This window comes from Amphibalanus amphitrite, unplaced genomic scaffold, assembly GCF_019059575.1.
Source record: "Amphibalanus amphitrite isolate SeventyFive unplaced genomic scaffold, NRLGWU_Aamphi_draft 000228F_arrow, whole genome shotgun sequence".
Lineage (NCBI taxonomy): Eukaryota > Metazoa > Arthropoda > Thecostraca > Balanomorpha > Balanidae > Amphibalanus > Amphibalanus amphitrite.
Window position 1 is genome coordinate 73,524 of NW_024881723.1, and position 12,760 is coordinate 86,283.

At 55.8% G+C, this 12,760-nt stretch overlaps 1 protein-coding gene across 1 annotated transcript in view; it reads left to right on the forward strand.

The window, feature by feature from the left end:
* Positions 1 to 12,760, forward strand: part of LOC122385703 (low-density lipoprotein receptor-related protein 2-like) — a 65,609-nt gene that overhangs the window by 29,622 nt on the left and 23,227 nt on the right. The window contains exons 19-34 of the mRNA XM_043374151.1: positions 697 to 950; positions 1,335 to 1,506; positions 1,979 to 2,069; positions 2,830 to 2,958; positions 3,219 to 3,443; positions 3,916 to 4,020; positions 5,602 to 5,815; positions 6,509 to 6,597; positions 6,985 to 7,529; positions 7,851 to 7,991; positions 8,217 to 8,419; positions 8,715 to 8,898; positions 9,614 to 9,736; positions 9,928 to 10,071; positions 10,450 to 10,633; positions 11,108 to 11,289. Of these exons, the coding sequence (XP_043230086.1) occupies positions 697 to 950; positions 1,335 to 1,506; positions 1,979 to 2,069; positions 2,830 to 2,958; positions 3,219 to 3,443; positions 3,916 to 4,020; positions 5,602 to 5,815; positions 6,509 to 6,597; positions 6,985 to 7,529; positions 7,851 to 7,991; positions 8,217 to 8,419; positions 8,715 to 8,898; positions 9,614 to 9,736; positions 9,928 to 10,071; positions 10,450 to 10,633; positions 11,108 to 11,289 (2,985 nt within the window). The remainder of the gene's footprint in view (positions 1 to 696; positions 951 to 1,334; positions 1,507 to 1,978; positions 2,070 to 2,829; positions 2,959 to 3,218; positions 3,444 to 3,915; positions 4,021 to 5,601; positions 5,816 to 6,508; positions 6,598 to 6,984; positions 7,530 to 7,850; positions 7,992 to 8,216; positions 8,420 to 8,714; positions 8,899 to 9,613; positions 9,737 to 9,927; positions 10,072 to 10,449; positions 10,634 to 11,107; positions 11,290 to 12,760) is intronic.

The window sequence follows — 12,760 nt, forward strand, 5'->3', positions numbered from 1 at the left end:
CGAAAAATAACGGTTTTTCGCAAATATGACCTTGACCTTTGACCTCGATCGGCGATTTTGTTGATTGTGACGCATCCTTGTGTGGCGGCACATGTTTTGTGTAAGTTTCAGCCCGATCGGACGGTAAATAAAGTTTTTATTTGGTACCCCGTCGAAAAATAACGGTTTTTCGCAAATATGACCTTGACCTTTGACCTCGATCGGCGATTTTGTTGATTGTGACGCATCCTTGTGTGGCGGCACATGTTTTGTGTAAGTTTCAGCCCGATCGGACGGTAAATAAAGTTTTTATTTGGTACCCCGTCGAAAAATAACGGTTTTTCGCAAATATGACCTTGACCTTTGACCTCGATCGGCGATTTTGTTGATTGTGACGCATCCTTGTGTGGCGGCACATGTTTTGTGTAAGTTTCAGCCCGATCGGACGGTAAATAAAGAAGTACCTTATTGTTGTTTATAGCCAGAGTGGTTTTTTGCCCCTAGAGGTCAAAATATTTGACCTAGGAAAAAATGAGTGATATTTTTGGAATCAGCGTGTCAAGATCTAGGTATCGTTTGGCATAGTTTGGAGATGTTTTGAACTCGACGCTGAAAACGAATACGAATACGACGCTAACTTGATGGACATGGTATTCGCCCCCCCCCCCCCTTCCCCGCTAAGACTGTTTTCCATGTTTATTCGTTTGTGCTTTCCAGGGCACCATCTACAGCCGCGCCGTGTCGGGGGGCAACGTCACCGAGTTCCTGGTGAACGGCGTCATCGGCACACCCTACTGCATCGCCTACGACTGGGTGGGCGACAACATGTACATCGGCAACCAGCGCGCCTCAAACATCGAGGTGGTCAGCGCACAGGGCAAGAACCGCTACCGCAAGATCGTCATCGGCAACAACGGCACAGAGGAGGGCGTCGGCAAACCGGTGGCCATCGTGCTCGACCCGTCTGAGGGGTAAGTAAAGCGCTGCCAGTAACATGCTTGGACATATGTAAATGCGCTCTTTTTAGTACATGTCTCGTTTTGTTTTCGTTATGTCTTGCCTACGTGAGTTTTGTTAGCCCCCAACACCGTTGAATGGTTTTCTATTGCTCTATGCGACTTGAAATCATTTTTTGAACTCTGCCTCCCAGTTAGCTTTACGGATGATGAACTTTACTCGTCAGCTGTACAACAATTTACCGTGCCTGTTGCTTGCCAGTAAGCTGTTGCTAACCGTGCCTTCTGCACCCCAGTAAGCTGTTGCTAACCGTGCCTTCTGCACCCCAGTAAGCTGTTGCTAACCGTGCCTTCTGCACCCCAGTAATCTGTTGCTAACCGTGCCCTTCTGCTCCTCAGTAAGCTGTACTGGGCGGACGCCGGCGGCGTGGGCGTGCCGCCCAAGATCGGCAAGGCCGGCATGGACGGCTCCAAGCTGCAGGTGCTGGTAAAGGACATCCAGCACCCGCTGTCGCTGGCCATCGACATCCAGACCAAGGTCATCTACTGGAGCACCGAGAACCCGCCCTCGGTGAGTCAGGGAGCCACTGTGGGCCACAGGGACCCGCCCTCGGTGAGTCAGGGGGCTATTGTGGGCCACCGGGAACCCGCCCTCGGTGAGTCAGGGAGCCACTGTGGGCCGCAGGGATCCCGCCCTATGTGAGTTAGGTGAGCCACTGTGGGCCGCAGGGATCCCGCCCTATGTGAGTTAGGTGAGCCAGTCTCACAGGGGGCCCCCGACTGGGGTCAGAGGGGACCTGCCACCGCGGGCCATAGGGGAACCCGCCTCACCGGGCTCACTGAGTCGCCCAGAGTGCGAGTTGTGCGATGTCTCCAAAACTCAGTCGCGTTATTAAACGCATGAATATAAGACGTGTGTCGAATTCGACCGGCGTCTTCTGTACCGCTTTATGTTCCGCCGAGAATTGGCTCTGAGCAGGCCGCAGCGCTGTGTTCTGAATATAATTATCTCTGACTGTGACCGCTGCTGCTGTGCTCCACAGATAATGAGCGCCGGTGTGGACGGCACCAACGTGAAGACGCTGATGAGCTCGGGTATCAGTCAGCCGCGCAGTATCGCTATCCACGAGCAGCGTAAGTGAGCGATCGACACGCGTACTGATTGAGGTCCCCGGGTGGTATGTACACCGCGCTAGGTGACTCCCGACATACGCACTGGTCGAGTACCCCGGGTGGTACACGGCGCTGCGTGTACTCCTCCGCTACCGCCGGTACTCTGTATATACACTGCAGAGTCCTGGGTACGCTGCAGGACACGCTAGTTACGTATCCGAGGACATGCGGAAGGCCCCGCGTGCAATGAGTAAGCCTTGACGGCTGGTCGGGGCGACCACATTTCCTGGTCCAAACGTCACCCAGAAATATCCACAAGGAAATAAGTTATTCAAGCGACTATAATTTAACGATTACCAGTCATATTCACCGTTACAAATTCCGTTAGACAGCCAACCACCGTTTCGCGGTAGGTGTATAGTCCGTTCCCTTGGTATAGGGACCTTCCTGGCTTATTCCGCAATAAGCTTTCTTACTCACTGTTGTGTCCTGGCTATTGGCAATTAGTAGTCGTGTCCCATATGAGGGCAACGGAAAATATGTGCCGTAACGGCAACGGTGTGTGTGAGCGAGCTTCCGTTCTTCTGTGAATACACGCGAACAAGCGCGGTTGTGTCTTCGATTCTCAACGAGCACAACACTCACGGCTACTGATCTAATGAAATGCTGAACCGACAGCGTCCCGGCGCCAGTTATACAGCCAACCGTCCCGGTTGGCTGTATAACTGTTTGCCGAACGGTGAACAGTGAGCTGAGCTGACGGCCTGCTGACTGTTCTCAGGTCTGTTCTACCTGGACTCTGCGTACGAACAGGTGGCCCGCCTGGACCTGCCCGAGGGCGACAACAAGGTGCTGCTCATGAACAACACGGAGGCGCTCAACAGCCTCAAGGTGTTCTCAAAGAGACCGGGTAAGTGAGGGTGGGCGGGACGGAGGGAGGGAGAGGAAACCGTGGTGCTATGGAGCGTGGTGGGTGACACTGCGTGGAACGTCTGCGTGCTGGCTGGCGGATATTGCTCTGGTAAAATGCGAGCTATGTAAAGCGCTAAGTTTGTCTGCCCGACCGGCGAACCTCGCCGTACCTCGCTCTCTTACTGAGCGCTGTGACGCCAACTATCTCCGAAACTGTTGCAGCGCCTTTAACCTTCCAACCACCCTCTCTGTATGCAGTGACGGCCAACCACCCGTGTCGCACGCGGAACGGCAACTGCGCGCACCTGTGTATCCCCGCGGCCGAGGGTGGCCGAGTGTGCGCCTGTGCCATCGGCTACCGGGACGACGGGCCCACGCGCTGCACCGGCTACGACTCGTTCGCCATTGTCAGTCAGCTGGACGTGGTGCGCGGCTTCAGTCTCAGCGACCACAGCGAGGCCATGGCGCCCATTGCGGGCCCAGGTGAGATATTACGGATACAGATACAGATACAGATAAGATACAGGTACAGATACAGACAGGTGAGGTACAGTCTCAGCGACCACGGCGAGGCCATGACGCCCATCGCTGGCCCAGGTGAGATATTACGGATACAGATACAGATATAGATATAGATACAGATACAGATACAGATACAGATACAGACACAAACCGGTGAGGTACAGTCTCAGCGACCACGGCGAAGCTATGACGCCCATCGCCGGACCCGGTGAGGTGCAGATATATTTGCAGCGACGATTCTAGTTTATTTGTAATAGAACATGCGTTTATTGTCTACCAGATAGCGTTGAGGTGCCCTATGAAACTAAGCTGGATCTTCGTATACGTTGGTGTTATATGCGTGTGTAACAAGTAAACTCAGTAAGGAGGTGGATGGAAAGCTCCCTTCGCCTGTCGTGGTTGACATTTGACACACCTCCCCGGTCCGCTGCAGGTCACAACGTACTCCATGTGGACGTGCTGTTCAAGGCCAAGTACATCTACTGGGTGGAGTTCAACCTGCTCGGCAAGAACGGCATCTACCGCGCCCGGCCGAACGGTAAGGACGCGCGCACCCCGCCGCCGACCCCGGTTCGGTCTGCTCAATTATATCAGTTTCTGGCTAAGTTGAACCAATTACTATGCATTTCAGATCCCCTGGAACAGTCCTTTTTGGCTCTTTCTCGTTACCTATACGCTTGATTTCAACCAAACTTTGACACAATGAGTTTCAAGGGCCTACCTAATTTTTACTAATATGGTCTTTTAACAAATTGTCAAAATGAAAGGCACTTGTCGTTGACTTGTAATGGTAAAAATCGATCGGAAAACTCTGCGCCGTGGTAGAGGCTAGCATGGCGTAGCAGCGTCAGCTGTTGCGCCGCGGCTAAGCTCCGCCCACTGCGCCGCGACACCGAGACCGGTCATTCGCCTCTCGGGGTCGGGGCGGTGCGGAGCTCTGGCGGACTGGAACAAGACGCACGCTAACGCAGGTGTCCTTGCGTGAATGTGTCGTATCTCGCGCGGAGAGAACGAGGATGAAGAATGCATTGCAATGCAGATCGGTGCATGTATAAAGCGATAAGCACTCCTTCCAACTACAGAGTAAGCTCCAGAATGTTATTGCCTACAAAATAAAAAGAATCTTACAGTTTCAATAATGTATAACGAGCTTCTCCGCTGCCCTGTTTTCCTACAGGCAATGGTACATTTAAGGAGCAACGAAACAGAATCTACTGGATTGTCTTTAGATACGTATGTGCTATGGAATGTGACATTCAACGGCCTTATTTAATTGAGGATATCCACATATGTACTTGCATTCCATTTTTTTTAAAGAATAAAATTCTGTTATTTTTTTGGTGTAAAAATATTCAATTTTCCATAATAGTTCCACAATGCTTTGAGGATATCGTTGATAGATCTTAGGGCTGAAAAAACATTAAAACAGAGAAAGATGTCTTTCGTCTACCGTTTTTGTCTCTGGTCTCCTGTCTCTGCTCTAGCGTTTATGCACATTTTTGCTGTCCACTAGCCACCGTCTACCGTTAGTCTCATTGTCACTTTGTCTCATCTTCCTTTTTCTTTCTTACTCCGTCCTTATTTGTCGTAGAACACCTTAATAAATACAACTTCATGACGTGCAAACAAGTGCTCCACTCCGCTGCGCTGCGCGCGCGGCCCGCACGCCGGCCGGCCAGACTGCGACTGCCGCCGACATGACCCGAGGCTGGACCGCAAGTGGGCGGAGCCAAGCCGCAGTGACGACCAATCAGAGGGGAGACAGCGCCCAGCCTGTGCCAGCCTCTAAGCAGGGCTCTGACGACCTTAACATTATCAGTCAATGACAAGTGCCTTAATTTTTTAATTTTTGTTAATAGACCATATTGATAAAAATTAGGTAGGGCTCTCAAACTACCAATGCCAAAATTTGGTTAAGATCAAACGGATATACAACGAGAAATAGCCGAAAAGGACTGTTCCACAGGGTCTGAAATGCATAATAGTGTTTTTGCAGCATGGATGGCCGTCCCGCGACTTCCGCTGTTGGTCCGTGTAATCTGTGTGGCCTCTGCCAGATCCTGTAGATGTCGTGTCTGGCTGTATTATGCGACCATCTGACTTCGCCTCTGTTCGACAGGTACCGACATGGAGGCCATAGTGTCGAGCGGCGTGGGCTCGAACGGCATCCGCGGCATCGCCGTCGACTGGATCAACGACAACGTCTACTTCACCAACTCGTTCCCGCACGAGACGTTCCTGGAGGTGTGCCGCACGGACGGCCAGCACCGCATGGTGCTCTTCAAGACCATCAAGGACTCGCCCAAGGAGATCGCCGTCAACCCCGTCAAACGGTGAGAGCCAGGGCCAGAGCGAGAGGGGAATGAGAAGGAAGGGAAGGAAGAAGTAAAGGTTTGAGCTCGGCAGTATTTTCTTGGATGGATGATTAACTGCTCAATTTTGCCTGATCTTAATTAGCGATACCATGCGATACCATAGACCTCTGCACACCTGACCATGGTCTACCACGGCGCACAGAGGTTTGTTGTAATGCATTTTTTCAACCATCATAATACTTAACTCCGTTCATTCCACATTCATGTACCATTACTATGCCTTTGCATGATATATTAACATTTCTAATTTCACAACACCTTACACGCAATATCACAAATCACAATAGGCCGCTGGCTAGAGTTGTCCGAGCAGAATGTGCGCCGGTCGGTGTGACTACACAGGGCCCGAGCGGGTGACGATCGCAGGCTCCTCTCCCGTGACTGGATGACTAGACGTGGGTCGAGCCGGAGCGGTGTTTCGAGCCGGCCAGCTCAAAGAACAGCACGTATGCCTTTCCGCTGTTGACGTTTCTCTGATCCATCACGTGGACCCGCGAGTCGTTGTACTCGTATCACTCTGCCGTGTACGGGTGTCGGCAGTGAGCGGTGTAATGTCCTGAGAGCAGCGTGCCAGTGTCTGTCTTTGTTGACACCCCTGTCTCTCCCCGTGTTCCGGTGTGTCTGAACTGACGTCTGTGCTCCTCTCTGCAGCTACCTGTACTGGATCGACTACGGTCAGAACCCCAAACTGTCCCGCTCCCAGCTGGACGGAAACGGCACAACGCGGATCGTCACCAGAGGTGAGGAGACGCGCACCGACAACGGGCTCGACTGTTTACAGGGCTGTGACCGTACGAACAATCTGAGGTCACAGAGTGGGGTGATGTGATCCTTGTCTCCGTGAAGTGAGAAGTTCTTAGGAGATATCAGCATTTTTATTTAAAGGTTGAACGTATTTTCCGCGGCATTTGTATTCATTTATTGCATCGTATTTGAGTATGATATGTTTCATTCGATACTATGTCCTTTTGCGGCGCATTGGCTTTCGCTGGCGTCTTTAAATAGCGCCCACCACACACAAGACCTGACCTGTCCTGCCTCCCTGCCCCCGACCTCCGCAGGTATCAGTCAGCCGCGTGACCTGACCTGACCTGACCTGCCCTGTCCCTCTGCCCTGACATCCACAGGTATCAGCCAGCCGCGTGACCTGACAATCGATATGCTCACCCACGACGTCTACTTCGCCGACTCGAGTATGGACGCCATCATGAAGGTGGATTACCAGGGCAACAGCCGGCAGGTGATCCGCCGCAACCTGCCCAACCCGGTCGGCCTGGCCGTCCACCTGGGCGACCTGTACTGGGTCGACCGCAACCTGCGCACCGTCTTCCGCGCCTCCAAACTGGCCGGCAACACCACCGAGGCGCAGAGCCTCAAGTCCGGCCTGGAGACACTCCGGGACATCAGCATCTTCGACGCCAACAACCAGCCGACCGGGAAGACGCCGTGCGCCAGCGCAGGCTGCGAGCAGCTCTGCTTCGCGCTGCCCGAGGGCGACGACAAGGGCGGCCTGCTGTCGGGCGGCTACCGGTGCGCTTGCGCCACGGGCACGCTGGCTACCGACCGACGCCGCTGCTCGCAGAGCGAGGACTACCTCATCTTCACCACACGCACCGAGATCCACAGCGTGCACATGGACCCGCGCGTTACCAGCGTGCCCTTCGAGCCCATCGTGAGTAACATGCGGGGGAGAGAGGGAAGGATCCCCTTTGGACCGAGTTTGAATGCCGCCTAATGGGAGAGAGGGTGGGCAGTGGTCTAGGTTATCTGCATTATTATTGGTCAGAAGGATAATTTTATTGATACTGTCCACTTTGATGTCACAGCGAGGTGAATCTAACGTCACTGCACTCTCCCGCCCAAACTTCATGCCGCTTAACGGGGCCAATTACAACACGTCCCTACCAATATCAGAGCCTTTGTCCGGCGATCTGTGTGATTTGGACTCTGTTGCCTATAACCCGGCCCCCGCTGACCGTCCGTCCGTCCGCAGACCAACTTCACCAACGTGGTGAACATCGACGCCGACGTGGCCGACGGAAAGCTACTGTTCACCGAGGTCAGCCCGCCCGACCGAATCGGCTGGCTGGCCATGGACGCGCTACGCGCCGGAAACGGAACAACCATCATATCGGTACGGGTATAACGTATCCTCACAGTACCCCTACCCCTACACCTAACCCCATCCTTTCCGCTTACACCTGCCCAGAAAATGCACGTTCATCATCTTGACCGTGCCATCACCGTCTTCACTACTGTCGTCCATCACTGTTTCGCCCCCAGTTTCTTGAGTTTGGTATTTACTTGTTCGCCACACCTCCAGTCTGTATGTCTAATTACACGGTGCCCCGGCCCCCAGGGTGATGAGACTGCGATGGACCCGACCGGCATCGCGTACGACTGGATCGGAAAGAAGGTGTACTGGGCGGACTCTCGCAACCACTCGATCTACGCCATGAACCTGGACGGCTCGCACGTGGTCATGCTGGCCAATGTGGAGCGGCCGCGCTCGCTGGTGCTCGACCCGTGCAAGGGATACATGTACTTCATCGACTGGAACAGGTGCGTGCCAGCCAGAGGGTGGGGTAGAACGGGATAGTAGACGGCTGAGTCACTGGATATTTATCCGTACGGGTAATGCTACATATTTTCTAAGTGTCACTCAATTAACGTATTTTGTTGTTGTGGGATATCTATGACGCTAGTTGGTTCTGACGATATGAAACTAGGCTCAGGATTTGCAGATTATGTAGCTCGAGGTGTGAGGCATCCAAACATTGCTCGCAAGCGGCCAGCACCCTGATGAGTCGTCTACCTTGGCACTGTGAGCATCACTTAAACCCTGACCCGTCGCCAGGTACGGCTCTCGCGCCAAGATTTTCCGCGCGACGATGGCCGGCTCGTTCAAGGAGGCGATCGTCGAGTCGAACCTGACGCAGCCGTCGGGCCTGGCGCTGGACCGCGCCGACCAGAAGATCTACTGGACCGACCTGCTGAGGGAGAAAATCGAGCGCGCCACGGTCAACGGTACCCAGCGAGAGGTCAGTCAGAGGGGAGGGAGAGGGGGTTAGAGGTACCCAGCGAGAGGTCAGTTAGAGGGGGGGGGACGCTGTCAACGGTACCCAGCGAGAGGTCAGTCAGAGGGGAGGGACGCTGTCAACGGTACCCAGCGAGAGGTCAGTTAGACGGGAGGGACGCTGTCAACGGTACCCAGCGAGAGGTCAGTTAGAGGGGAGGGAGAGCGGGTTTGAGGTATCCAGCGAGAGGTCAGTTAGAGGGGAGGGAGGGGGCGCTGTCAATGGTACCCAGCGAGAGGTCAGTTAGAGGGGAGGGAGAGTGGGTTAGAGCCTAGAGGTACCCAGCGAGAGGTCAGTTAGAGGGGAGGGAGAGTGGGTTAGAGCCTAGAGGTACCCAGCGAGAGGTCAGTTAGAGGGGAGGGAGAGTGAGTTAGAGGTACCCAGCGAGAGGTCAGTCAGAGGGGAGGGAGAGTGGGTTAGAGGTACCCAGCGAGAGGTCAGTTAGAGGGGAGGGAGAGTGGGTTAGAGGTAGTAGGTACCCAGCGAGAGGTCAGTTAGGGGGAGGGGGAGTGGGTTAGAGGTACCCAGCGAGAGGTCAGTTAGGGGGAGGGAGAGGGGGTCGCAGTTAGTGTCCCCCACCCGGCGAGTGACAGCGCTCTGGGCCGTGTATGTACACCGCGGCCACACAGACCCCTCGGCCGCCCAGCGCCGCCGCTGACGCTCCCTGCCCTACCTCCAGGTGCTGATTGCTGCCACGCTGTTCCCGTACGGTATAGCGGTGCACGGCAACTACATATACTGGACGGACCTGCAGCTGCGGGGCGTGTACCGGGCAGAGAAGCACACCGGAGCCAATACTGAGGTACGGACGGAGAGGGTCATACTGGGCCGGACTAACGCTACAGGAGGGAGGGGACGGGAGGAGTCCGAGGGGCAGTAGCGGGGTGCCTGGTCACACTGAGGGTGTGTTTGGTGAGAGGTATAGGGAATGCATCCTGTTTACAGAGTAACAGCAATTGTACTCCATTTGTAACCCCTTCCCGGTGTTCACAGGAGATTGTTGGCCGCCTGGACGGTACTCCACGCGACATCCTCGCCTTCTCTAAGGACAGCCAAAAGTGCGAGCCGGCGCGCAACCCGTGCGAAATCAACAACGGAGGGTGTGCGCAGAGCTGCCACCCCAGCATTAATGGCACGGTAAGCACAGCTGCCACCCCAGCATCAACGGCACGGTAAAAGAGGCATTGAAGGCACGATAGGAAGAGCGAGTGACCTGGCAGGACGCCGCCACATCCCAATACCCCATGCTTGAGGCGGTATTTTCATTACGCTCGACGTGCTAACGATAAGCCAGTTTAGAGTAACGGGCTATGAGCTGTGTGTAGGTGCCTGCCTACTTCTGGTTAAGATGCAAATTTAGTTAAGAAATGTTAATAAAAAAGTTAAGAAATTTTACGTGCCTTAGAATATTGTAGCTGGACTGATAAGTCTCAGCAAAATACACGTATAAGTGACACAGCCTCTTAAGTTGTCCTTGGATCAGTGTATGATAACCTGTTCGGGCGTCGTCCTCAGGTGGAGTGTAAGTGTAACACGACCACCAAGCTGGTGAACGAGGGCAAGATGTGCGTCACCACGGACCTGACGTGCGACAACAACAAGTTTGTGTGCGGTAACGGCAAGTGCATCAGCCGGCTGTGGGCGTGTGACGGGGAGGACGACTGCGGAGACGGTACCGATGAGGACGAGAACTACTGCAGTGAGTGGCGGGGGAGATACTGCAGGGAATGGGGAAACATTGCAGTGAGTGGCGGGGGACGAGCGACTGTACCTATCGAGGGACGCCGCAGTGAGTGCTGGAGACCCTGCTGCACAGATTGGGGAACAAACACGTCATTTAATGACGAAACTACCGCGGTAGGGGTGGAGTGAGGATGGGGCGGGGGGGGGGGGACAAACCACTGTATCGGGTGAAAGTAACGTCTGCAGTGAGTTTTGTTGGGACAGTCGCCGGGCCACCTCACCTGGCCGCATGCAAGTCCTCAGTCATGGCACTATTTATTTCGCTTCCCTTTGACACGGCACGCCAAACGCAGACAACGAAATGCTGATCTATTGTTGATTATGGGTATAGTTATCCCTTTCTCTCAGATGCCAGCGACCAGTGCTGACCCTCTCGCTCTCGTGCAGCGCCATTATTGACTCCCCCTCTCCCCTCCCCTCCCGCTTACAGCGTTCCACACATGCAGTCCGTCCGAGTTCCGCTGCGGCAACGGCCGGTGCATCTTCAACTCGTGGAAGTGTGACCACGAGGATGACTGCGGCGACGGGACGGACGAGATCGACTGCGACTACCCGCCCTGCGCCGACGGAGAGTTCACGTGCGCCAACCACCGCTGCATCTCCATGGCAGACGTACGTGCAGAGTCGTCACTGACCCGACAACGGCCCGACCTGCTCGGATCTTATCGTCCCCATACCCGGCCCCACTATCCTTATTCGTCCCCCAAGCGTCAGCGCCCTTCTAGCCTGCTCTCTCTCTCTCTCTCTCTCTCTCTCTCTCTCTCTCTCTCTCTCTCTCTCTCTCTCTCTCTCTCTCTCTCTCTCTCTCTCTCTCTCTCTCTCTCTCTCTCTCTCTCTCTCTCTCTCTCTCTCTCTCTCTCTCTCTTCTTGCACGCCACGCGGCGGGCCCCCTAGGGGGCCCGCCGCGGGAGCACGTCGACGGGGGGTTCGACGCGCCCCACTCCTCGGAGAAACTCCGTGATTTTATTGGCCGGCTCCTGGAAGATTTCACGGAGCGTTGGCGTAAAACCCCAGAGCCGGCCTCGGGTGCGGGAGTATGCGGGACACTCCGTTAGTAGGTGCTCGACGCTATCGGGCTCGGAGCAGGCAGGGCAGCAGTCGTCTTCCGCCAGCTCCAGCCGTAGCAGCGTGTCCCGGGTGAGTGGCGAACATCCGGTACGCAGTTGGGAGATCGTGACCGACTCCCAGCGCGTCATCTCGTCGTGCCCCGGGGTGGCAGCCGGGAACGGGTGGGCGTCTCGGGCGCGGGCGCGCGCCATCTCCACGGCGTGGCGCCTGATCGCTCCGCGGGCGCTGGCCAGGTCGACGGCCACCCGTGCCTGGTCTTCGGTTGCGGCCTCCGCCGCCAGGCGGTCCGCAGCCTCATTCCCAGTCACTCCCGCGTGGCCCGGGACCCATTGGAACACGATCTGGTGGTCACCGTCCCTCCAGCTCGTGGATGAGGCGCCAGACTTCGGTGGCGAGAGCCGACGTCTGGGCCTCCGGGCCCCGTCGCAGTAGTTGCAGGCCTGACATGGAGTCGGTGAGGAGGCGGATTCTTCGGGTCTGCGCGCGTTCCTCGGCGTCGAGGTTGGCGACCACTGCAAGAGCCTCCTTGATGGCCGTCAGCTCGGCCCTCAGGCTACTGCAGACTCCGCCTGCGGGGGCGCGCACCTCCACCTCCCTGTCCAGTCGGTGAAGTTCGGTAAGCGCGCCCGCGCCTCCGTTTCGGGTGCCGCCCCCCGCCGATCCGTCCGACCAGATGGTCACATCCGTCGGTGGTAGCTCGGCGATGGCGCGTAGCGCCGCCTCTCTTCTTTTGTCCGGTGGGTCCGTCTTCTTGGTTGCAGTCGGTAGGCTGATCACGAAGCGGACCGCTCCGCTGCCAGGGCGCCAGGGCGGTCGGCACCGGTGGAGGCTCAGCGGCTCCGCAGGGAGGGACGCCAGCTCAGCTCCCTCGGCCATCCACCGGCCGACTCTGCGCAGGCATGGCTTGTGCGTCAGGGTAGCGTCTTCATCCGGCGGTTTCGGTAGTGGGCGGTGCCCGGCTGCAGCCTCTGAGCATGCTCTAGTCCACGCCTCATGGGCTCGGTACTTGAGGCGT